We start from the raw sequence: 27,115 nt of genomic DNA, 5'->3' as shown, positions 1-27,115 counted from the left end.
TTGGGTGTTACATTTTTTTATTGTTCGTGAATGTGTTCTTCGTTTTCTAAGGAATAAAAAACAATTAATGGTTCGGGTTTGTCTTGCAACATTTTGATGATTTTAATGTTTTTAATTTTAGAAAGAATTAACAAAATGGTCTTAATCAATGTTTCCACTAAAGTCATTTCTAAATTATATGTTGCTCTGTTTGAAAATTAGGTTGGATGTTGTTGAATGTGTTTTTGGTTGTTTTTCTTGTTTTTTGTTGTTAGAAATGTATGTTTTTGCTTTAATGATTATAAAAAAAGTGTTATGATTAAGTTAGAGATTGTATTTTATATTTTTGGTTGTATCAATTGTAATTTGGTTTGAGATGGAAATCTAGCAATAAAGATGGACCAATTGAACCAAAGGCCCAAGTTAATCACTCCCAACCTAGACATCCCTTGACACAAGTGGCTCTCAGTTCGTTGGGCTTTGTCTTTTGCCCAAATAAATAAGCTTGGCCCTCTCTCTCTCTCTCTCTCTCTCTCTCTCTCTCTCTCTCTCTCTCTCTCTCTCTCTCTCTCTCTCTCTCTCTCTCTCTCTCTCTCCAACGAGAAATGATACAAGTGTTCGAGGAAAAACTTTCACAACCATTTTTTGAGAGCGATCGGTGAGCAACGGCCGAAGCCGTTTTGCTGAGGTGGGAGTACCACAACACTGGTATAACGCCACCCCCCCCCCCCCCTTGGTTTCCCGTTGCTTCCCCTTGCCAAGGTAACATTCCTCAATGTCTGTTCTGATTTCTTCCTTACTATTTTTTTTCTAATTTTCTTCTTCCTCAAAGCCATTTCAACAAATAACACCATCCCTTATGGAGATGCTATGGAGAGAAGATGATGATGTGGCAGCAATAACATGGGTATGAGTGTAACCCATAGCAGTCTAAGGCATTCCTTTAACTTATTAATGGGCGGTTATTTAACTTATTTTTGCAAATTATTCCTTAATGGCTCAAGAAATATGTTTTGCTTGCTATAACTTAATTTATTTTTGAAAAAAAAAAAAGAAGTTTTAGTTTAAAGAGCTTTTTCAAAACTTAATCTGAAATGGTTTGAAATTTTAAAATCTTTTCAAAACTAAAGAGGTGTCGACAAAAATATTATATGCATGCAGTTTGTTTTATAGCACCAAATTTGGAAGAATAATATATGTAATAGCAGTATATGACATGATAATCATAAATTTACATCCAATTTCGCTACAGCTTTTAACTCAAATACTATTGTTCTTTCACATGTCAAATATTACAATGTTTTTGTGTTCCTTGTATAAAAATTTCACTTCTTTCGGTCCTCATAAATATTTATAATATTAAATCATTGCCGGCTTTCTTCCAAAATACCAACAAGACATTTCTCCAACATAAACTCCGCATTCACCCAAGCATGGTATTTATCTGAATCAACGCATTAAGGAGAAGAAGGGCATTTACGTCTTTTTACAGATAAAAAAACCGTGGGCACGTCCCTTTCCACAATAACTATAATTTTTGTTTCACATGAGTCTAGTTCTGAGGTTCTGGTCCTATGTCAGTCAAACGCATACACAGTAAAACTTGTTCAGTCATGTCAAAATATTATTTTAATATAAAAAAATATGTTTGATTTTCCGAAAAATAATAAAAGGATACTAAATAAAGCTGTACAATCTTTTCCAACCGCCTTCATCAACATATCAACACCTGCAAAAAAAATAGTAAGAGATTCATCTATTTCCGGTTTATAAACATAATTGTTTTTTTTTTTATTATCATTAAAGTAGTTTTATGACAAAATATGCAACATTTTACTTGTATGATGAAAGAAATAATTTAAAATAAAAATTATACCTCCAGGATGAAATTTCATGTATGGAGTGATGTTGTAGACACGGCCTTTAAGAACAGTCCACATGGAGTCCTCTGATTGGTGTTGTTTGACTTCACTTAAAGATATAACTCTCTTGTTTGACTGCCCTTTTAATCCTTAAAAATAATAAATTTCAACAATTTCAGAAATAAATCAATATATTTGAAAAAAAATTACAAGGGTAAATGCAAGAAATAGCGATGTACATTCATTGATTTGCTTAATATAACATCTGCTTTCATTTCTTTCTATTAGAGAGACATGATGTGTAAATTTGAATATAATGTGCAAATTAAAATAATTGAAATGGAAAAAAAAAAAAGTTCATTTTTGTTTACTACATTGGAATGGAATGGAAGATTCCTGAGAATGGTTAAATGAAACAGCATAGGAAGATTATTTTTCTGGTTAAAGTTGTTTTTTGTTTTTAAATTCAAATTTAATGGTTAAATCACAAAAAAGAAAATTCTTAACTATAGTGGTTTTTATAGAACTCAAAAGTTTTATGCAGTGACTTCGATTTCTGTAATAAAATATAATAAAATGTCCAAACTTCAATAAAAATATATTATTTTAAATCTGAAAATTAATTAAAAAAAATATATAATACGTCGATTTCGAGATTGAGTGGTATTTAGTTTTCTATTTTTGTAAGCAATTTCTTCAAAGTGATAAATAACAATTTTATCGACTACTTGGTAAATATAAAAAGTATATTTTCTAAACAAATAAAAAAAAAATCAGTGATATATCTTAACTTGATTGAAGTTTATTTTTAAAAACATGAAATTTTGTCTTTATTTATTAATTTAATTTCATTCAGTTGTTTATTTATGCATAACAAACAACATTGGTTGGATATAATAGAACGAGTTCTCATATGATTGATTTATATAATATGTAGTTACAGTTATACAGTATATAATTTTATTTCAACTTTATTATTTAATATAAATCACTGGATTTTTATTTATAACAATTAAAATTAGACATCATAAAAGCCAATTAAAACCTCAAACAAGACTAGTGAAGAACTAACTTTAAGGTTACATTTTACAAAATAAAAAATTAGTTCCATTTAAGTTTTGAAAAATTTTGGAAATATTTATGTTATTGAAGCTTACATAACCAAAAAAAAAGGTTATATTATATTTACAGGAATGTAAATGCAAAAACAAAAAAAGGGTATATTTTATTTATGATGTTTTTGTTTGCATTATAAAGTCAAACATTATTTTAAAAGTCAAACAATTGAATTACCTGCTAAATCAGGATGTGTCCTAGTAACCTTGAGCCAATCCATATGACTATACCCAATTTGATAAGGAACTTTTGCCCTTGAAACTGGCTTCTTTCCAACACTTTTTGGTTTTTGTGATGCATTATTTGAACTTTCCACATCTACCCCTGCTGTTTGTTTGGAAGGTTCCGTTGACTTTCTTTGTGAAGATGCATCAATAACCTTAAATGTCAAGGATCCAACTTTCTCCTGTTTTGCCACATCAGCATTAATATTGGAATTATCACCCCAAATAGTTCCACTACTTTTGTTTTTATCTTCTATACTCATACTACTAACATCTGGAAGACCTTTTGGTTCATTTTTCTTCTCATCACCAACCTATAATCAGAAACAAACAGTTTAGGTAGTGTTTGGTATGATGGAATAAGGTAAGGAATGGAATTGTTCATTCCGTAGGAATGAGTATTCCATTCCAATTTACAAAACAAACCCTTAATGAATACCCTAAAGATGTCACAAAGAAAGATTGATATGAAGCTTATAGATAATTCAGACAAATTGTAGAGAACTTACCTGCCAAAAGGTAAAATCATCACTATTTTTTGTCTCATCCATAATGGTGTCAAGAAAATTACTGATTCAGTTTCAGTCACACTGCAGTATTTATTGTCTTTAGCCTGGAAAGATAACTCTGTTTGATCAAAGAAAGTAATATAACTATGGAATATCAATCTGAGATCAATGCATGAATACATGAACATAATATAAATATATATATTCTTTCTGATGTCAAACATCAGAAGTAAAAACATTGATCATAGATTCAAGGTATCTAGATTTCTCATAAAACCCATAGTTCTTAAATGACAATGAAACAAAAGCATGTGGCCTAGAGAAATCTACAGGCTACTAAATGATACTACAAATAAAATAAATCCTTTAACATAATTTCTATGAAAACAAGTTGTACACAATCAATGCACATTCAATTATCAGACGACATGAACAAAAGGGGAAGATTACACTGCTTTAACTTAGTTTCTTATACCCACGTCCCTAAGGAAGAGAGATGTATACATGCCTCGTAATTTTAGGGTAATTTATCGATTCCTCCAGAAAAAAATGGCCATGATTATATGATTTTATCAACTTACACAATCTAACTCCAACGATTGAAAAAAAAAAAAGCAATGAAGAAAGCATAACAAATTTCCAATTTCCAGAATAAACACGCCGATTCTTATGACAGATGAATCATGATCACACACAAGATAAACCTAGAAAACAAAAATCTAACATATGTAAAGAAATGAAAGGTCAAATAAAGACAGCTGAAAAATAGAATCAATCCGCCATATTTGAACAAAAACTGATTCTTGAATAAATAAAAACAATGTAGATTTTTAGGTATACATACATACACGCAATCAAAGAGATACATACGGGGTGTACCTGGTTCGAAAACCGAGACCTTGCTGGATGATGAAGAGAAATCGAAGAACACCAGGAATTTAGCACAAGGATGCGTAGAAAAGCTTGAGACGATGGTTGGTGATATGGAAATTGGAAATTATTGAAGGATCTTTGAACCAATTTGGGAATCGAATAAGATATTTCCAGAAATATCCCTTAATTTTAAGTATGATATCTATTTACCCCTAGGCTATGAAAGACTATCCCTGATAGCCCTTGGATGGCTAGATTTGGCAAATTAGACCATTTTACTATTGATAATTTTACTTCAATATCCATTTCTTTCTAATCTTCATTTCTTTTTCTTTTTTCCTATTTAAATGCTAGCTTACACATTCATTATTTTTTGAATCATCATTAATTTTTAGCTGGCATCAATCCGACAAAATTAAAGATTTGTTTATCATTTTACGAAAATATTCGTTTCTATCTTTAATTTCATATAAGTTTGTATAAAAAGTTTATTGGCTCATTTAGTTGTACTATCATCTTATAAAAAGTTGATTTGAATATTTTTCAAAACTCTTTTTAAAATATATAATCTAACTATCCAACCATCTCCAAATATTATTGACGGACAGTTTGTCCTATAACCAGATATCGATCTATATGGGATCATGGGAAAGCAAATCGGAATGTTCATATATAGTGTCAATCCGTTGATTTTAAGGGTCACATACAAAAAAAAAGAGCCACCAAATATATATATATATATATATATATATATATATATATATATATATATATATATATATATATATATATATATATATATATATATATATATATATATATATATAGGGGATGGTTCACTTGAGATTAAAAAAATAAGTAGAGATCTTGAGATTAAACCTCAGCCACATATTTCGCATTTGTCGCTCTAATGCTCCAGCGTACCAGCAGCAACGAGGTATTCCTAATCATAAATGATTATATAGCAGAGAGGTATAATCATACAGTATTATACATATTTATACGTATATGCATAATCATAAATGATTATACATACATGTCTGTTCACATATTGAGTAATCATAAATGATTATTACAGTTAGCCACAGAAGAGGTGGTTGTGACAGAGGTGGCGGTGGTATAAGTAATGGAGGTGACAATGGTAGGGTCGACTGGTGTCAGAGGTGGTGGTAGTGGTGGTGGCGGTTACGGTGGTGAGGATGGTGACGGAGGAGAAAGGAACGGGTGACACTATGTAATCATTTATGATTACACCAGACCTGCCGTGCCGGTACGCCGAAGGGTTAGAGCAGCAGATGTGAAATACGTGGCTGAGGTTGAATCTCAAAATCTCTATTTTATTTTTAATCTCAACGGAACCTCTATATATATATATATATATATATATATATATATATATATATATATATATATATATATATATATATATATATATAATAATGTGGTTGTTGATGAGTTTCACGAGAACATTCAAATTTTGATCGACCCATGTCTTTGAATATATCAATAAGAACACGGTGCATAGTTAATTTATACATAATCCAAATATTGTAATAACCCTTTCAAATAGATATCTAGAGAGAGATTGAGTGAAAATGAAAACGGTTCATTAATACAGCTGATTGTAGATTTAACTAGGTGTAACCCCGCGCGTTGCGCAAGAATACATTTAAGTGGTTAAAATAATTAATATATATATATATATATATATATATATATATATATATATATATATATATATATATATATATATATAGAATAATGTGGTTGTTGATGAGTTTCACGAGAACATTCAAATCTTGATCGACCCGTGTCTTTGAATATATCAATAAGAACACGGTGCATACGTTAATTTATACATAATCCAAATATTGTAATAACCGTTTCAAATAGATATCTAGAGAGAGATTGAGTGAAAATGAAAACGGTTCATTAATACAGTTGATTGTAGATTTAACTAGGTGTAACCCCGCGCGTTGCGCAAGAATACATTTAAGTGGTTAAAATAATTATGAGAAAAAAAATAAAAATATGTTGAAATTTACGTTTTTAATCACGTTTTGGGCATTTACCGAATTATCAAATAACATAAAAATCCACCAACTTATATTTTGATACTATCTAAAATAATCCATACTTTATAAACTTTACTTTTTACTTTTATAATATCCAATATATATTATAAGTTTTTGTATAACATTAATATAATCTACTTTTCTTATGTCCGATAATATTTTTTTGGATAAAATAAGAAATAAGTTGTTTTGAATGAGCTATTAATAAACAATATTGAACTAATAAACTTTGTATTACACTATTTATATTACACGACAACATCCAAGGTTTCATATATTAACTTTCAAATATTAAACATTGAAATTAAGAATGAAGTCATATAAAATATATCATTATACATAAACTACATCAAGAGTTTTAAAATAAGTCGATTAGTAAATATGATATTTAATTTTAATTACATATTTTGCAAGGCGTACGTTTGATTTTATGTTGGTGCGCCGAGAATCATCTTCCTTAATTTGTACCTAAAAAATTAAGGTGAATAGGAATATAAAATAGAAATTACTAAACATTAATATAAATAAATAAAAAGGGTATGTAGATCTCCTACCACCGGTTAAAGACAACATACCTCTCTAGTGGTATCGATTCTTATATGAAATTGAAGTAGTAATTCTATGTACACATTGTTTTCTAATTACATAAACAAATATGAGTAACCAAGCATAAAAATGTTATCTTTATGTAGGAAAAATATTTTAGTTAACTAACAAATTAAATAATATAAGTTTAAGAGTTATGATTTTCAAAACATTAATATTTTTACTAATCAATTAATTAAGTAACACATGTTGAAATTTTTACAATCATTATTAAAAAGCATTTGAAATATTAGATTTTAAATGAATTTTGGTTGAATTGTTTTGACCTCTATTATAATATATATATATATATATATATATATATATATATATATATATATATATATATATATATATATATATAGAGAGAGAGAGAGAGAGAGAGAGATGGAAAGTATAACATATAAATGAGTTTTAATTAATTATCTTTTTGAAACGGTATAATTACAAAAAAAAAAGCATATTTAAAATATTTAATTAAATATTTTAAACATTACCCTATATAACATATGATAAATATATTAATGATTAAACCACAATATACAACGACTGTATTACAATAATCCAAAAATGAAGAAAATATAAAAAAGAATTAGTACAACAAACTTACAAACTAAAAACTTTAATATAATAACATATCTCCAAAAGTGGTCATAAGACCTCAACCCAACACAAAAACCTTTAAGTTAGCATTTTTATAGTAAACTTTCCACTAAATGCTAATTAAACATAATATAAATTATAAAACTTTTGAGTGTTAAATCATAATTAAGAAAACTTTTGACTTGCATTAGTTAAAAAAAGAGGTTTCAAATGAATGTGGTTTGAGGAAGTTAAAAAAAATGGTTTCAAATGCATGAGATTCAAGAAAATATGCTAGCTTTATAAGTATGTATGATGTATTTTGAATTATTAAAATTTTAAATTTAAATAGATCAATTTTTGTTAAATATAAAATGTTTTTTGTATTATTATTTTAGTTAGATTAATTATAACAAAAGTGCTATTATGTTTTTCGTTAAAATGATACTTGTATATGTAACACCCAAGATTAGAAAGGCCAAGAAAGGGAAAGAAAAGCCTAAGTCAAAGGAGTGACTCGTCGAGTCCAGGGAGGAACTCGACGAGTCAGAGCGGGATCCGGGGGATCGAGTAAGTGACCAACTCGGCGAGTCGGCTTGTGGACTCGGCGAGTTGGGTCTGAAGAGGGAAAACCCTAAACCCGGGACTTGGAGCCTATTTAAACGTCTTATTCTCTTCCCTAGGGTTCCTTTACTGCCTCTCTGACCCAGAACACCAAACCCTAGCCACCATATCCGTTTTTGGAGCTAATTCTTGCCTTGAAGTGTGCCTTAAAGCTTGGAGAAGGAAGAAGGACCTTGGAGGTGCAAAAAGGGACTTTAGATCCAGGATTGGGAAGACATCTCAGATCAGTTGGAGGTAATAAACCGTTACTTGGACTCCTTTGCACCTAGATCTATTTTTATGTGTGAGTTTTGGGCATTTTTGGCATAATAAGTAACCTTTTCGAGCTAGAGGTCCAAATCTAAGGTTGCTACCTCAGATCCACACTTGTTTTGGTCTAAAATCCCATAAAGTAATAGCCTTTGGTATGTTGGTGAAGCATGGTTGCCATAAACCCTAGTTTGAGGAGTTTTGAGCCTAAATCTCTTTAACCACACGTAAAGTTTGCCACTTTACGTGAGGAATAGGCTTTAGAAGTATGGATCTATGAGTTGGAACCCCTGTTTGGCTCGAAAAGCCACTGCATGGATTAAGAGCTGAAGCGACTCGGCGAGTCACATGGGTGGACTCGGCGAGTTGGATGGAGATAGGCAGGAACTCGACGAGTTGGAAGAACAACTCGGCGAGTCGGTTGAAGATTGCCTTGGACTCGGCGAGTCAAGTCGAGAAACCCCAAACCCTTCGAGTCAAGACTCGAATCAGTGAGTTGAGTGGGGACTCGGCGAGTTGGATAGGACAGGACTCGGAATCGGTAGACTTGGCGAGTCAGAGGCTGGCTCGGTGAGTCGATTCGCGAATGGAAGGATTCAGAGTCTAGGAACTCGGCGAGTCACTGAGCAGACTCGGTGAGTAGGGTTGACCTAGAAGGTTGACTTTGACCAGGACTTGGACTTTGACCAAAGTTGGATGGGTTGACTTTTGGGAGGTCAGTGAGACTAAGTGTTATATTGATATTGGTAGCTCGAGGAGCTAGTGGAGCAACAATTCAAAGAGTTGTCGGACAACAGTCATCAGTGGTAGCGGAAGTTCTGCAGTTCGAGGTGAGTTTCCCTTTGTGTGGATAGGTCTACGGCCACAATGCCGGCCCATGTATTTATGAGTAGGAAGACCCGGGGGTTAGCCCTAGGCACAATATGCTGGTATGATATTTAGGACAAGGTCCAATGATAGCGGGCGGGTGCCCAAGGAATGGTTTGCATGATAGTTATACTTGTTGTCTATGTGATACAAGTACGTGCCTGGTAGGGAGGTGAATGTGGGCGAGGTCCCGTATCTCACCAATAGCCGAGTGTGGACGGTGTTCCATATCTCATTAGCAGTAGAGCAGGGCCGAGGCCCAAATCAGGATAAGAGTGAGGGTGGGTCGGGCCCGTATCTCATTATTAGTAGGAGCGTGGACGGGGTTCCATGACTCAACAGTAGCAAGCAGGGGCGAGGCCCATGATAGGCGAGGCCTTAGTACAGGAAACCAGTAGAGTATGAATGTCTATGTGTTATGTTATGTTTATGTGTTAGTGCATGTTAGCGGGCGAGGCCCAGTGACAGGCGAGGCCTAAGCAAAATAGATCTGTATCCGAGCGGGGCTCGAAGCCAGGCGGGGTCTGGAGCGGCGAGGCCGTTGTAGCGGGCGAGGCCCATAGTAGCGGGCGTGGCCCAGTATCTGCAGTATGTGTTGTATGCAGCTAGATAGAGGGTGTGGCCCAGCATGTGTAGTGTGCAGTTATGTGTTTGGTATGTGGTAGGTTGGGGAACTCACTAAGCTTCGTGCTTATAGTTTTTAGTTTTGGTTTCAGGTACTTCCGGTAGCGGAGGGAAGAACTCGGGGTGATCGCATGGCACACACAATATTTTAGACAGCCTGAGATGTTTTACTCTGATAACGAACATATGTTTTGGAAATTAATACTTAGATTATGTAATGGGTTGATAATTATGTTTAAGTAATGTTTTATAAAAGAAATTTTTAGTCTTGAATTTTGGGACGTTACAGTATATTTCCGTAATAAGACAAAATTGCAAAAATGGTCCCTGTGGTTTGCCGATTTCTTTGGGTAAGGTCAAAAAAAGTTTATTGGCAAAAAAGGTCCTTATTTGGTGGTTTAGTTGTGGTTTTGGTCCCTATTTCGTTAACTTTAATATTTGACTGTTAACTTTTTTAAAATGACAATTTTACCCTCAGGGACCATTTTTGCAATTATCTTTTTTTACCAAATTATAATGATCATTTCTGTAATTCTTCTTTTAAATTTTATTGAATTATTATATATTAATTCTTCTTTCTTTTTAATTTTATTGAACTATTATACATTAATTCTTTTTTTAATTTTAATTTTATTGGATTATTTTTTTTATCAAATTATTATACATCAGTTAATTTTATTTTTAAAATATAATATTTAAATATTAATAAATATTACATTATTATATTACTAATTTCTTTTAACTATATTTTTTAAAATTTTTTATTGGATTATTTAAAAAAATTATTAGATTCTTTTATTGGATTATTACATTTAATTTATTATATTCTATACATAATAAATAATTTTTAGTGGTTTATTGATTTGTTTTAAATAGATAATATTAATTCTTTTTAATTTATTGGTTCTACCACAAAGTCTTCGAAATACGCAAAAGCACCGCATATCACTGTCGAAAATCGTCGGGAGCACCGCTAATCACCTTCATCAGAGGTTCGACAGAAACACTACCAACCTGTTTCACCCAACGCTGCTATCCAGTAGCCACATGCAGCAACCTTTTCACAATCTGTCAGAATCCTCTATATTTGTCACCAATGCGATCGTTTTCCTCCATTCGTTGGCTTCCACAACCCAGACACAACCTTATGACATCGAAGCTTCAAGCCTGTACTACTTGAAAAGATCTAACAGTGGATCTGGTGGTTTGAAAAACCCTATGTCTAACATTTTCGCCATTGATGACAGTGTGGGTAGTCAATTGGTGTAGTTTTGGTTGAGAATGATCAGCGATCGGTGATTTCTAACAAGATGATGTAGCTGCGCAAGGTGGTAGAAAGCAACGAATGGAGGAACTGACCAGGGGTGTTTGGATCAGACCTCTTGGTGGTTAACACAATATTGGTTGTTGTTGGGCTATATAGTGTTGTGTCAATTTTGTATTGTATTATTATAGTCCATTAGTAACGGGTTGGGCCTGTCCACCCAGTTTCTCTATTGTGCTAGGGTTAGGGTATTTATAGTGCATGTATACAACGTGTTTTTATCGATCTTCTTGTAACCCTACATTGCCTTTACAGTAACAGTTCTTAGTCGAGCTCTTCTAAGGCAGTGCAACTTAATCATTCAGCACAACTTTGATATCCACTATTCGTGTTTGATTATTTCACCCATTTGAATCTATCGATCTTATTAGTTTTAACTTATCAGTTCTAACAAAAAACGACCCGACTTAGTGGCAAATCAGGAGGATTCCGACAAAATGTGAAGAGGTTACTGCCTGTGGGTACTGGCAACGTTAGGTGGAACAGGATGGTACTGTTTCCGTCAGAAATTCGATGAAGGTGATTGGCGGTGGTCCTGACGATTTTCAACGACGGGCTACGACGCTTTTTGTAACATCCCAAAAACACAGTTTGAAAATTTCTTTTTAAATCGGTAATAAAACCATATTCATCAAACGTCATATAAGAATCATAAACTATGTATCTCAAAATATCATAACAATTGTCAAATATATCATAGTATAAACACCATAGGCTTAACAAATGGTGTGTGCACTACAATCTTTCCGAGCTCCTCTTTTGAAAACTGAGTACCTGAAACCAAAACTGAAACTGTAAGCACGAAGCTTAGTGAGCTCCCCCAAACTACCACATACCATACAATAACATATAAACACATATTGGGCCTTGCCCACTGCATCGGACCGAAGTCCGGAACTAACTGGGACCCCGTCCCCTGCATCGGACCGAAGTTCGGAACTGACTGCATCGGACCGAAGTCCGGAACTGACTGGGACACCGTCCCCTGCATCGGACCGAAGTCTGGAACTAACTGGGACCCTGTCCCCTGCATCGGACCGAAGTCCGGAAACTGACTAAACATAGCATATTGTAACATATCAACTAGCATGAATACATATACTGCATACTGCATCGGAACAGAGTCCGGAACACAAAACACAAAACATGCTTGAATCATAAAGACATCAAGCACTCTAACTACTGCATCGGATCGAGGTCCGGAACTAACTGAACATAGCATAACATAATCATAGCATATAATGTAAACACATATACTGCATATTGCATCGGACCATAGTCCGGAACACATAACTCATCTGTATCACAAAGACACCAAGCATAATGAACTACTGCATCGGACTGTAGTCCGGAACTACTGCTAACTAAACGGGTCGGCATTGTGGCCGTAGACCCGTTCCTACTGGAAGGAAACTCACCTCACATTGCTGAAGTCCCGCAGACTCGACCCCAGCTGCTAGATGATAGATTCCCGATCTGTCAACATCAAAATAACACCCAATTAATAATTGGGTTCCACTACATAACTATAATTACATACTTTGGATAATAACTACATTACCCCAAGCTTGGCTTACCCAAGCCCAAGGTCCAATCCATAGGCCCAAAGTCAACTAGGGATCAAAGCCCAACATATGACCGAATTTTCCAAATTGGGCCCAAACCTCTACATGGGCTTCCCTTAAGGCCCAATTGTCCAATCCAGTCCAACATGTCCCATTTTAAGGACCCAATATCGTACAACCATCTAGGCCCAAACTATGGCCCATCTATGGCCCAATTTTCCAAATTGGGCCCAATCCTTCATATGGGCCTTACCCTAGAGCCCAACTAATTACTCTAGTCCATTTGATTATTCTTGGATGGCCCAACACAAAGCCTAAGTGAAATTAGGGTTTCTCATAAAATAATAATTAGGGTTAAGTGTTTCTCACTTAACCCATTAAGGGCTTAACCCACTAAGGACTTAATCCATTAAGTTTATTATTGCTTAGATTAATTTCTGCCAATGATTATTATTTAATATTTCACTTATTAAATAATTCTCGTGTGCGTCCTGATAATTTCTCAAATATTAAGATTTTCTCAATTAGCTCATTAAGGGCTTAGTCCATTAAGTTTTTTACTCTACTAGATACATGGCATGGAATAGTTTGGGCTTAATTCACAATCCAATCCCAATGGCCCAAAAGTGGGTCCAAATAAGTCCAAGGCCCAAATACTTATAATTAGGGTTTTCTACCCAAACATGGCCCAATAGGCCCAAAACCAATCTCTAAGCCCATTAGGGTATGCTAGCGGGGCACCACCCACTACCACCTCGGGTAGTGGTGGTTGATGGCGGCTCACAGCGGCGGCCACCACCTTACGGTGGTGGTTACTATTATTTTTATTATTCATGCTAATTACAATTACAAGGTTTTTATCTAAAAATAAACACACACACTAACACACACTAACTAACACACACACACACTAACACACACTAACTAACACACACACAACCACACCATGGTGGCCGGCGGCGATGCTTGGCGGCAACCACCACCTCATGATGGTGGTGGTGGCCTTCTAGGTTTTCTAGCCACGCAAAACACCAATAAAACGAACAGCAAATCAGATTACACACATACATGCGACCCACAAACTGAAAATTCCACTGCAACCTTCCTCACGGCGGTGACTGTTGGCCGGAGCAACAAGAACAAGCCCTACGGGTGGCGGCAGTCGTGACAATGACGCTACACCGGAGAAATGGGGAGGAAGGGTTGAGACTTCGCTAATGGCAACAACAACAACAACTGAAGATAGCCATTTTTCGATCTTCGTTCACGACAAAACCAACAGCCAAGAGCCACGGGAATGGCGACGTTTCGTTGGCAACTGCAGGCGGAAGGTGACGATGAGAATCTGCCATCGTCGGCAGGGGTGTAACAACGATAGCAACGAACGGCGTCAGAAGGCAGAATAAGAAGAGACAGGAGGAGGAGGATGTCAGAACGGCTACTACTACGGGTCTCGGTGACTCTCCTGATGATCCAATACGTCCGATAGGAGGGTAACACGGTGGTGGTGCGATAACGACACCGCAGGAGGCGGTTGTTTGGCACATCATCGGTCGAAAACGAGAGGGAAGCGGGTGGCGACTGGAGGAGGGCACGAGGTGAAGGTGGCTGCTGGAGGTCTTCCGATGATGGCGGGTGCCTTCATGTTAGGGTTAGGTCACAAATGATTCATCATAATGCATATATAACCAGTCCTTATTGCAACTCTCCCATAATTACATCTACAGCCCCTCTTTCTCTTATTCCTTTCAATCTAAGTCCTTATTTTACACTTTCAACCCCATCCTCTAAAATTCTTTACAAATAAACTACATAATTCACTCATTAGCCCCTTGACCTCTAAAATCTTTATAATAATCCGGAGATTATATATTTTTAACACCCTAAACTTTCAATTATTTATTTTGGGCTACTATTCGTTCATTAATTTATTTATTTATCAAATAAATAAACAGGTGTTACAACTCTCCTCCACTTAAATTAGATTTCATCCTCGAAATCATTTCTTAACATTCCTTACTCACCCAACTACTTAAGTACCATTACTGCTGGAGTCCCAAAACTGTCTAAAACACTAATCTGCCTGAGACACTGAACTGCCTGAAACACTTTATTGCCTGAACACTGAACTGCCTGAACACTGAACTGCCTAAAACACTGAACTGTCTGAACACTGAACTACATGAACACTGAACTGCCTGAAACACTGAACTGTCTGAACATTGAACTGCTTGACACACTGAACTGCCTGAGACACTGAACTGCCTGGAACTGTATGCTGCCACATAGCTGCTTGCCAACATCTACCGAGACTTACCTAGTCTAAATTTTTCACCAATCATCTGAAATACCGGGTACCAGCCCGACTGCAGAGCCAAAGGACTCCCTACTTAGTCGCCTCACACGACTTCTAAATAAAACCCTTCTCTGGAACTAGTTGCTGCTAGCTATCTTATCATTATGGCCCTAACGACCTCCTAATCTAACTGATTGGTTCCATGCATCGAATCCTCATGTTACCAAACCACGGCTGAACGCGATTCCTACATGACCAATTGTAGCCTTTATATAACAAGCAACCTGAAGCAATCCATTTCTTCCTCAATCTCAAAACTGCAGTGGCATTCCTACAGTCTTATCACTGGCTTAACCAGGTCTAATCCGTCTGGGTAATTCCAAAATCCAATACGTGGATTTCCATATCCTCACTGCTACACCCGAACTGGTGGGTACTACTGTTCTTTCCGCGTCCTAACAATGCACTCACGCAATCTATCAACCCAGTGAATGTTACGGCTACACCCGTAGGATTAGAACACTCTAATGCTATCTGGCTGCTAGTGAATGCTACGGCTACACCCGCAGACTTACAACACTCTAACACTATCTGATTGCTAGTGAATGCTACGGCTACTCCCGCAGAATTACAACACTCTATCACTATCTGGCTGCTAGTGAATGCTACGGCTATACCCGCAGACTTACAACACTCTATCACTATTTGGCTGCTAGTGAATGCTACGGCTACACCTGCAGACTTACAACACTCTATCACTATCTGGATGATAGTGAATGCTACGGCTACACCCGTAGACTTACAACACTCTATTACTATCTGGGTCGAACGCGCACTTGACCTAACACTCTACTGAACCCATGACCTGACTGGAATCCCCAACCTGATTCCCTAAGGTCGGCTATCAACATTCCGAGGACGTGATCTCATTGTTGGCAAGTTTTTCCGAACTTCCAACTCACACTATTCTCAAACCATACAGCCGCTTGGGCTGTCTTCCTTCCTAACAAGGATGCGAAACTTATCCCAGTTTCAAACTGCTCCTACTTTTGAATCCTTGGATGATTCTTCCCCAATTTGATTCAACTAACGTCTTAGAACACACGATACTAGAAGGATTCTCAATCCTTCTTACCATTCTATGCCCAATCTGTTGAAAACCACGTTTACCATTGCTAGTGTTTCAATAATAGCCCGTCCAAGAGATCACACAACCTCCAAGAACCCGAATAAATCTCCGATAATAACCCGTTAGACCCAGGGAGCTCCGAATCTTAATTGGAGACCTCGGAATCTCCCACTGCATCACGGCCCCTATCTTGGACGGATCGACTAGAATACCCTTTTGATTGACAAGGTGCCTAAGAAATTGCACCTCGCGCAACTAGAACTCACATTTGGAGTACCTTGCAAAAGGTATCTCTGTAACAGCCCGGAATCTCAGGTATTATTAAATTATGTTTTTGGGGGTGATTTAAGAGGGGACTCGGCGAGTTGGAGCCTAGACTCGCCGAGTAGGATCGCAGACTTGGTCGCGGGTTCGCGACTGGACTCGACGAGTCCAGATATGGACTCGGCGAGTCGACGCTGTTCAGCAGAAACCCTAACCGTTCGGTTTTGGATCGTATATAATGCACTTATAGGCCGTCATTGTCTGTCTTTAGTCGACTAAGAAGAACCCTAAACGGCTGTGAGCATCTAGAGCAAGATTGGAGGATATTAGGGCTTGAAGAAATTGTTGTGCAAGGAGGAGAAGGGTTTTGGCTAAAGGAACAGCAAGGGAATTCGAGTTCTGCGGTTTGGAGACACAGAGAGGGCATATTCCAGGTAATATTTCGGATTCCTTTCTGTTATGTGATGTGTGCATGGATTTAGGGTTTATGGAACCCATTTGGTGATTAGATGAATTAGTGCCTTGTTACCCAACGACTATAATCTTGTATTAGGACCTTTAGAGGTCCAGAAGGTCCCATGCTTGTGTATTTCGGGACGAGACTTATCTCAGGAAGCAGTTTGATCGACTGCATGGCGTGGACTCGCCGAGTCCGATGAACAGACTCGGCGAGTAGCTTGGAGATTTACTGAAACTCGTCGAGCTGTTCTTCAGACTCGGCGAGTGGAGTCGGGGTGGCCCCGCGATTCTTCCAGGAGTAACTCGTCGGGTCGAGGAGGATACTCGACGAGTAGATAGGGAATCTCAGAGAGTTGGAGGACGTCTAGACTCGCCGAGTCGCCATGGCACTCGCCGAGTTCGGTCGAGTTGACCGTTGACCGTTGACCAGAGTTGACCTAAGTCTGACTTCTTAGGGATAGTCACACTTAGAAGAGATAAGTTTTAATGAGATATGTGATGTTATAGGGAGGTTGTAGCTCGTCGGATTATGCACGAGTCATTTCAGGATTTGCTAGCTTTCAGCTTCTACGAGGTGAGTCTTCTCACTACACTGTACCCGGAAGGGTTTGACTGTGTGACCGGAAGGTCAGATATGATATGTGATATGTATGCTATATGTGGTAAGTTATTTGTTATATGTGTGCTATGTATGTTATGTGGGCCGGAAGGCAATATGTTATGGGCCGGAAGGCGATTATGTTGTGGGCCGGAAGGCGTTGTATTGAGGACCGGAAGGTCAGGGCCTGGAAAGGCGCATGTGCATAAGTGTATATTGGGGGACTCACTAAGCATTTATGCTTACAGTGGTTATGTATGTGTTTCAGGTACTAGCGAGGATCGTGGGAAGGCGCCGACGTGATCGATACACACTGAAGATTGTTTTTATGATCTTGGGATTTAGACTATTTGTATCTGATATAATACTTAAAATTATTTATGCCTTGTTTTGAATGGAAATACCTTATTTTTAAAAATGAAAAATTTGTTTGAAAATTTGAGTTGTTACAATTGGTATCAGAGCCTAGGTTTGAGGGATTCGGGTGCACCTTCGGGAGTAACTGAACTCAAACCGAGGATTTGAGGAAAACTTTTTAAATAAAGGCATAAACTTTTGTAAATGGTTTTGTGGTAAGCACGAAAGAAGCAGTGTGTACGATCAGTCAGCGCCCGAACGGTAAAGATCCCCAAAATACCTTACAATGTTATATGATATAAATTGTTATGCATGCTAGAAGACTAGGTATTCATGATAGGACTAGAGTGGCCTGATTTGTGATGCCTTAGTCTAGGGAAGTTTGCCGATATGAGATGCTTTGCTAGTATGCGGGTAGATAGTGCATATCAGAAGTAGAGTACTCACTATCCGGGGTTTGGGGAGGAAGACTTGGGATGAATGCTGATGCGGTGTGGTCGGTAGTATTGGGCCCGTACTACCGAAGACACCGGGTCAGTGGGAGACCCAAGTAAGAATCCCTGGATATCGGAGACTGAGTAGGGTTGCGTTATCGAGTGCGACTACACTTGATGGAGTCTCTGATAGTTTTATGTTGTATTTCAGAGACATCATGGTTAGACCACGCCACGGAGCGAGTACGAGCGGTGTGAGTGACGAGGATATTCGTCAGATGATTCACGAGGAGGTGGCGGCGGCGATCCGGGCTGAGATCCCGGAGATGTTTGGGTCTATTAAGACCACCCAGATGGAGACATTCGATGAGCGGTACGCCGCGTTGACTGAGGCTACAACCGCTGCAGCTACCGCAGCTGTGGCCGCTGCTAGGCCACAGGGGGGTGACTCGTTGCTGTTCCGAGAGTTCAGCAACACGAAGCCACCGGAGTTTGATGGGACGCAGGATCCGATTGCGGCGATGAGGTGGATCGCGGACATAGAGGGGTGCTTCTACACTTGTTCATGCCCGGAGTACCTGAGGGTACGGTTCGCTTTGAACCAGCTCCGTCTGGGAGCGAAGGACTGGTGGAAGTTCGTGACGGCGAACTTCACTTTGGCAGAGACTACAGCGGTGACATGGGAGGGGTTTACTGCCATGTTTAGAGATGAGTACGTTCCCCCGGTGGAGAGGGAACGATTGGTTCAGGAGTTCTTAACCCTCAAGCAGGGTACTGACTCGGTGGCGGCGATCACGCGGAAGTTTCATGAGAGGGCGATGTTTTGCCCCGAGCTGGTGGCCACAGAGCAGGCTCGGATGAGCCGGTACTTGGGTGTTCTGAGGAGGGAGATCCGGGAGTTTGTGTCAAACTCCACTTACCATACTTTTACGGAGCTTCAGGCGAATGCCAGGAAGCGTGAGATCGAGTTGGAGACTCAGGCCAGGGAGGAGGCCGAGTCTCAGCAGACAGACCGGCGGCCGGCTCAGTCTCAGCCAGCAGCCAAGCGGATCAAGTCCGCCGATTCGAGGACGGGAGGTCTGAAGAGCCGCACTTGCGGAAAGTGCGGCAAGGGTCACGATGGGGCGTGTCGAGCCGGTGCTTGCTACAAGTGCGGCAAGGAGGGGCACATTGCTAGGGAGTGCCCCAAGGGGTTTATGGTTTGCTTTCATTGCAACCAGACCAGCCATCGGAAGGCCGAGTGTCCGCAGCTTCGTCAGGGATCTGCACCTATTGCCAGGACTACTGAGGCTCGACCGGTGAAGGTCGAGGTCCTGAGGGCTCGTGGGAGAGCCTTTCAGCTGACTGCGGAGGAGGTCCGCGCTGCGCCCGATGTTGTGGCAGGTATGTTGTAATTCATGTATTTATTTTAATGTCGAAATGTTGTGCTTATGTTATTATATGCGTAGGTACTTTCCTTGTGAACTCTATGCCTGCCTTAGTGTTATTTGACTCGGGTGCGAGTAGGTCCTTTGTGTCCTTAGCTTTTAGTCAGCATATCAGCGCTAGTCGTGAGTCGTTGGGTCGACCTTTGAGAGTTTCTATAGCTGACGAGAAAGTGATTTGTGCCACGGAGGTTCTTCGGGGATGCGTGCTAGAGATTTTCAGGGTCGAATTCCCGATTGACCTGATTCCTATTGCGATGGGCGATGTCTGTGTCATCGTAGGCATGGACTGGTTGAGCCGATTCGGCGTTGTCATCGACTGTGAGCGTCAGTTGGTGACCATACGAGACCATAGTGGGGGAGTTCTTTCGGTGTACGGCGAGGGTACCCGTTCGGGATCAGCTTTCTGTTCGGCCGCTAGGGCGAGACAGTGTCTACAGCGGGGCTGTATGGGTTTTGTGGCGTATGTGATGGATACGCGGGAGGCTTCCGAGAGACCGAAGTCAGTTGAGGAGGTCCCTGTGGTGCGTGAGTTTTTAGATGTTTTTCCCGAGGAGCTGCCGGGAGTACCTCCTGTGAGGCAAGTAGAGTTTGGTATCGATCTGGTTCCGGGAGCCGCGCCTATTGCTAAGGTGCCTTATCGTCTTGCACCTCCAGAGATGCAAGAGTTGTCCTCGCAGCTCCAGGAGTTGCTGGGGAAAGGATTCATTCGGCCGAGTAGCTCGCCGTGGGGAGCACCTATTCTGTTCGTCAAGAAGAAGGATGGTTCACACCGGATGTGCATTGATTACCGGGAGTTGAACAAGTTGACGGTCAAGAACTGTTACCCGTTACCGAGGATCGATGATTTATTCGATCAGTTGCAGGGAGCATCTTGGTTTTCCAAGATCGATCTGAGGTCAGGATACCATCAGGTGAGAGTGCGGGATGAGGATGTCCAGAAGACAGCGTTTAGGACGCGTTATGGGCATTATGAGTTTGTGGTGATGCCTTTCGGGCTCACCAATGCCCCGGCTGTGTTCATGGATCTCATGCACAGGGTATGCAGACCGATGTTGGATCGATCAGTGATTGTATTTATCGACGACATTCTGGTGTATTCTAGATCTAGAGAGCAGCATGAGGAGCATTTGAGGGAGGTCCTTGAGGTATTGAGGTCGGAGAAGCTTTATGCAAAGTTCTCCAAATGTGACTTCTGGTTGCGGGAGGTCCAATTTCTAGGACATGTGGTTAATCAGAAAGGGATATTGGTCGATCCGGCCAAGGTTGAGGCAGTGATGAGTTGGGAGGTGCCGAAGTCACCCTCTGAGATCAGGAGTTTCCTTGGGTTGGCAGGGTATTATCGGAGATTCATCAAAGATTTCTCCAAGATCGCAGTGCCACTCACCAGATTGACCCGGAAGGGTGTTGCATTCTCATGGGGGCCCGAGCAGCAGACCTCCTTTGAGACACTTCGCCAGAGGTTGTGCGAAGCCCCGGTATTAGCTCTCCCAGAAGGGATGGAAGATTTTGTGGTATATTGCGACGCATCGATTTCGGGACTGGGTGCAGTGTTGATGCAGAGGGGTCATGTGATAGCTTATGCGTCGAGGCAGTTGAAGCCTCATGAGGCGAGATATCCCACACATGATTTAGAGTTGGGGGCAGTAGTGTTCGCTCTCAAGATTTGGCGTCACTACTTGTATGGGGTTCGATGTACGATATACACGGACCATAAGAGTTTGAAGTATTTGATGGATCAGCCCAACCTAAATATGCGTCAGAGGAGGTGGTTGGATGTGGTCAAGGATTATGATTGTGAGATCCTGTACCACCCAGGCAAGGCTAATGTGGTAGCCGATGCATTGAGCCGCAGGGCGGAGAGCACTCCATTGCGAGACGTATGCTTGAGACTGACTGTGATGACTCCAATGTTGGATGCTATTCGTGGGGCACAGGCCGAGGCTGTGCTACCAGAGATGCAGAAGAAGGAGCGGGTTGTGGGGCTAATTTCAGAGTTTGTTAAGGATGGACGAGGGCTTATGACGTTTCAGGGTCGGATTTGGGTACCGTTCGTGGGCGGTACGCGTATTACTTTGATGGAAGAGGCTCATAGATCGAAATTCTCGATCCATCCTGGTGCTACGAAGATGTATCTGGATTTGAGGAAAGAGTATTGGTGGCCCTGTATGAAGAGGGACGTAGCATGGTTCGTTGAGAGGTGCTTGACCTGCCGTAGGGTTAAGGCCGAGCACCAGAGACCGCATGGCAAGCTACAGCCATTGGAGATCCCCGAGTGGAAGTGGGAACAGATCACTATGGATTTCATCACCAAATTGTCGAGGACTGCTAGGGGAGTTGACGCAATTTGGGTGATTGTGGATAGGTTGACGAAGAGTGCACATTTCCTTGCCATCAGCGAGAGTTCTTCAGCGGAGAAGTTGGCGGAGATATATGTGAGAGAAGTAGTATCTCGGCATGGAGTGCCGATCTCGATTGTTTCAGACCGTGATGTGCGCTTCACTTCCAGGTTCTGGAAGAAATTCCATGAGGAGCTGGGTACTAAATTGCATTTTAGTACCGCGTACCATCCCCAGACAGACGGTCAGAGCGAGCGGACGATTCAGACGCTGGAGGACATGCTCCGGGCGTGTGTGTTAGACTTCGGGGGTAGTTGGGATGCGTATTTACCATTGGCAGAGTTTTCTTACAACAACAGCCATCATTCGAGCATTGGTATGCTGCCTTTTGAGCTGTTGTATGGTAGGAGATGTCGGACCCCCATTTGCTGGGGAGAGGTGGGACAGAGAGTGATGGGCAGCACGGAGATCGTGCTTCAGACGACAGAGCAGATTCAGCAAGTTAGGCAGAGGTTATTGACTGCCCAGAGCCGACAGAAGAGTTATGCAGACAGGCGCCGATCCGAGCTTGAATTTCAGGTCGGCGACTTCGTTCTCCTGAAGGTCTCTCCTGTTGGGTTTTGAGCATTCTAACACTTCCTAAGTGTACATGCAACCCTAAATACCTTGGATCTATGTTTTCTCTATTATACATGCAAATAAGAACTTCCAAGGTATTATCCTAATCTAGCATATAAAACAATGGATATAGTAGGATAGAATACATACCTTTTTGGTGTAGTAAGTCTTCATGAAGCTTGAGTGCTTAGTGCCCCAAGTGTGACACCTCAAATGGAATCACAATCATCAAAACACTTGGAATGACTTGAGAGAATTCTACACTCATCAAAATCGGCTAGCCCTTTCTTCACTATCTCTAGTGGCCGATTTTTCCTCAATAATAAGATGCTTATATAGTTACACAATTAGGGTAAACTCTTAATTGTCATGGCTTTCCATTTCCTTGGATCCATGGGTACAAATACACCATGGAGCATCCATGGACCATCCTATGGGTTTTAGCCCAACTTGATTATCCATGGAGCATTAGCCCACTATACAAGTATGGATGATTTACACAATCAACCCATATATTTAATTAGTCTTCTTTTGATCACTTAATTAATCCTAGATTAATTCTTGATCAATACTAATTAAATAATCTTATTATTCTTATCATTAATATACTAGAACTTATAATATATTAATAACCATAAGTGTCTTATTTCTCTCATTCAAGTGCATGATGGTATGCAACCCAAATGGACCATGTCGGGTCGGGTCAAGTCTTACCAAATATAGTTATGGACTTAGACATTAATCCAACAGTCTCCCACTTGGATAAGTCTAAAACTATTATTGCGTATGACTTCAGGAACCAACCGGCAATCGTAGCTCTCAAAAGCTTCTGTCGAACTCTGACCTTGTCGATGAACTCTGACCTTTGTCAATGACTTGTCCATTAGATAAGGGATCATATATTCCTCCATTCTAGATATCATATGGACTGAGACATGGATTATAATCACTCTCTCTGTCCATTTGTTGTTTCCCGATTTCCGATTTATGACGACTGACTAATTGAACAAATCAAATCAGTCCTGGCCCGGCCGAGCACTTCCATTTGTCATCATCAAATCATCGAGGGGCCCACAGATATTGCTTTTATCCCGAAGATAAAAGGAACGGATAAACTTCGACTCATATGGCTTGTTCTACTACTTGTTGAATCATACACAAAAGCACGTTTTATAGCACAGAGTTACCAAATGCGGTTTCGTGCAATCAATGTACTATCAACTCACAGTAACAACTCATATCTCTAGGTTTGAAGAATATAAGATATTATCGTCTCATGATCACTCGTGATAAAATCCATGAAGTGATTCCAATGAGCGCGGGTTGAATCCAATACTCAGAACTTATGAGCACTCATGATTGTTGTAGCCTTGTCCAACACCTTAGACCTCTACAACCCATCATGACAGTCTTAATTCATATCTACTTCCAACATATGACCGACTGTGGATGTTTGAATAACTTAGTCATTCAGGAAGAATAACCCAGTTTATTCGGGAAGTCAAAACATGCAAAGTGAAACACAATAATAATTGAATCCAATATGGTATCAACCCTTTGAACATAAATAAAACACCTTTTATTTATCACCATATGATTACACATTATTCATTGTATACTGTTTCAGCTATCAACTTTAATCTTGAATTTAAAACAACAGTTGTCCCATGCTCCAAGCATGTACACTATGTTTTCTAAACACTAGTCATGCCACACACTAAGTATGCATACTATGTTTGTCTATGATCTTTACTTTGTGAACTAGATCCATTGAACATAACTTCAATGATTCTCTTTTCACACTCCCAAATCCTTACTGCAAATGCGAGAATTCCAAATTCATGCCATTTACAGAAATCTGTTAGATTCTAAACTTATATGCATTAAGTTTCCTAATCTTAAACATATTGAAAATTCTAACTTTGAAACATTTCCAGATTCCATTTTGACTATCACTTCTGAACAAGAGTTGCCTCCTTACAGACTATGTCAATATGGTCCTTCCAGAATTATCACTATACTTCCAATTGTCCTTGAGCAACCAATCTTTGGTAAACCTTAGATTGTCCTCGACAATTGTTTAATCCTTTTAGTCATATCCAGTTCTAAACCTTTTCCCTTCTTAATGCCCCAGGCATTTGGAAAATTTTAGAACGGATGAATATAGCACATGTAATCGATCCTATATCCGAAGCATATGGGACACGATTCATGATGTCTTACATAAAGACTAAACCAGTCTTTTGCTATAATATTTCCATTTCAATTTGCCAAGTTCTCATAATTCAGATTATGAAAAGGGATGCCGTAATCATAATCGAATTTTAGAACGCAAATAATGGACCCATATACAAAATTTCCTTATGTTGAGCCATTCCAACATGAAATTCATATATATCCTTGACTAAATGATAAAACCTCAAATCTAAACCTTATAGATTTGATATGAAGTATAATTTCCTCTCCCTTAATTATAGCAAAACAACTCTTTCCCAATTGAAACTTTTGTTTTCTATAATTAACATTGCTAACTTGCAATACTTATCATAATTATCATGCTCCCACTAACATGATGATTAATAGCATAACACTTATGCTCCCACTAGCTTTGACATGTACTCAGAAATCAGCTGGACTTCTAGAAATCAATACTTCATTGACTTTCTTACCAAAGTTCAGATTTCTGATGCTAGATTGTTTTGATAAAGCTGTATCAAAATCATACACCTTCCCTTAGATAGCACACTTGTGTATCTAAACAATTATGAAGAGGGATGCCGTAATCATAATGTTTAGACCTTTTTGCCACTTCTCACAAGTCCAAATTAGTGTGCCGGTTAACCACACGCGCTCCACTAACGACTTTGAGAATGCAAATATCACAATTGCTATCTAGCTAAAATCTACTTAGTGAAAGTGTTTCCTCACCATCATTTTCATGAATCAGAGAGAAACCTTATGACACTTAGATTTATATGGTGTATGAGTTCTTACCCATATGAATTTGTCAAACCATAATCACAAGACAAAGATAATGACAAATCCAAAACCATATGGATTGAACTCAATCTTAACTTCTTGCCACCTGGCAGCTCAAGGGCCTGCCATTGCTTCCAAGTTGTTATGCAACAAACTGAGAACTCTAAGAACTCATATGCAAATCCAACTTTAACTGGAATGGGCACAGATATGTCAACACGATAGGTTATAAACCTCAAGTCGTGTGCTAGTGAAGAACTTGAGGTTTTATTCTTGATTATTTCTTGAGACTTTCAAGACCTTTAAGACTCCCACTGTCCTCTTGACATATAAGACTCCCTTGTCAAACATCCAAGAGATAGTGCGGATTCTAATCAAGAAAAAGACTTTACCCAATTGGCCTAAGTTGGTCTTTGTTTTATCCAAAACATCACAACTTACCAATTTCAAAGGTACAAGAGTAGAAAACTTTTACTCTTACATTTGACAAGTGTTTTAAACCTTCTTTAAGACATGTCACTCAAATGACAATCTTGGAGTATGACTCTAAGACTTGTATTGGAACGAAGTATGACTCATCTTCTTGATTTAACCATTTCAACAATTCAAGTTCCTCTTCTTAGTCATATGAATGCACTAAGATTTCCTTAGAGAACTAATTTTGATATGGTTTCTTAATCATTAAGATGATCTCAAAACTGATACTAAAGTACTCTCCCATCTTTTCAGATTTGAGAAACTTTTATCCTTCTGCCTAATTTGATTCTTCTTATCGATCTTTTGTGGTGGACTTAATCAGTGCACAAGAATGTGTACTCGATCCCTTAGTCCTTTACTTGACTCACACATCCATGTGGCCGAGTAATTAGTCTTAATTTTCCAAAACTTGAAAGTTCTCATTCATCATGCTATACAACTTGCATGATTCCAAGTTCCGGTCCAATTGAAACTTGGGTGATGAGAATCTTTCTTTATTTGGTAAATTTAGACATTACCACAAATGAAAGAATCAATTTCATACTTCCACTCTTGCTACTAATGGAATCTTATAAGCAACAATTTTTCCTCAAAAGCCATTGTAAGGATATTTTAAAATAAATAAAATCAAAAAAATTTTCTTTTATTTTAAAACTTTGCGGAAAAACTTATCCTTACAATCC

General features: G+C 39.0%; 1 protein-coding gene across 3 annotated transcripts; it reads right to left on the bottom strand.

The window, feature by feature from the left end:
* Positions 1 to 1,174: 1,174 nt before the first annotated feature.
* On the bottom strand, positions 1,175 to 4,725 carry LOC111912657 (cytochrome b5 domain-containing protein RLF). Of its 3 annotated transcripts, none has more exons than XM_023908403.2 (6): positions 4,570 to 4,725; positions 3,691 to 3,808; positions 3,135 to 3,495; positions 1,856 to 1,990; positions 1,658 to 1,708; positions 1,175 to 1,423 (listed from the first exon to the last, which is right to left on the bottom strand). In XM_023908403.2, the coding sequence occupies exons 2-6, from the start codon at positions 3,730 to 3,732 to the stop codon at positions 1,344 to 1,346; spliced, it is 669 nt and encodes a 222-aa protein (XP_023764171.1). In that variant the 5' UTR covers positions 3,733 to 3,808; positions 4,570 to 4,725; the 3' UTR covers positions 1,175 to 1,343. The 3 variants fall into 3 exon arrangements, with proteins under 3 accessions (XP_023764171.1, XP_023764170.1, XP_023764172.1); XM_023908402.2 differs by having other exon boundaries at positions 3,691 to 3,794; positions 4,570 to 4,724; XM_023908404.2 differs by having other exon boundaries at positions 3,691 to 3,794; positions 4,561 to 4,668.
* Between the last annotated feature and the right edge of the window lie 22,390 nt (positions 4,726 to 27,115).

Source organism: Lactuca sativa, chromosome 1 (assembly GCF_002870075.4).
Source record: "Lactuca sativa cultivar Salinas chromosome 1, Lsat_Salinas_v11, whole genome shotgun sequence".
Classification (NCBI taxonomy): Eukaryota; Viridiplantae; Streptophyta; class Magnoliopsida; order Asterales; family Asteraceae; genus Lactuca; species Lactuca sativa.
This window is presented reverse-complemented; position numbering and strand designations above follow the sequence as displayed.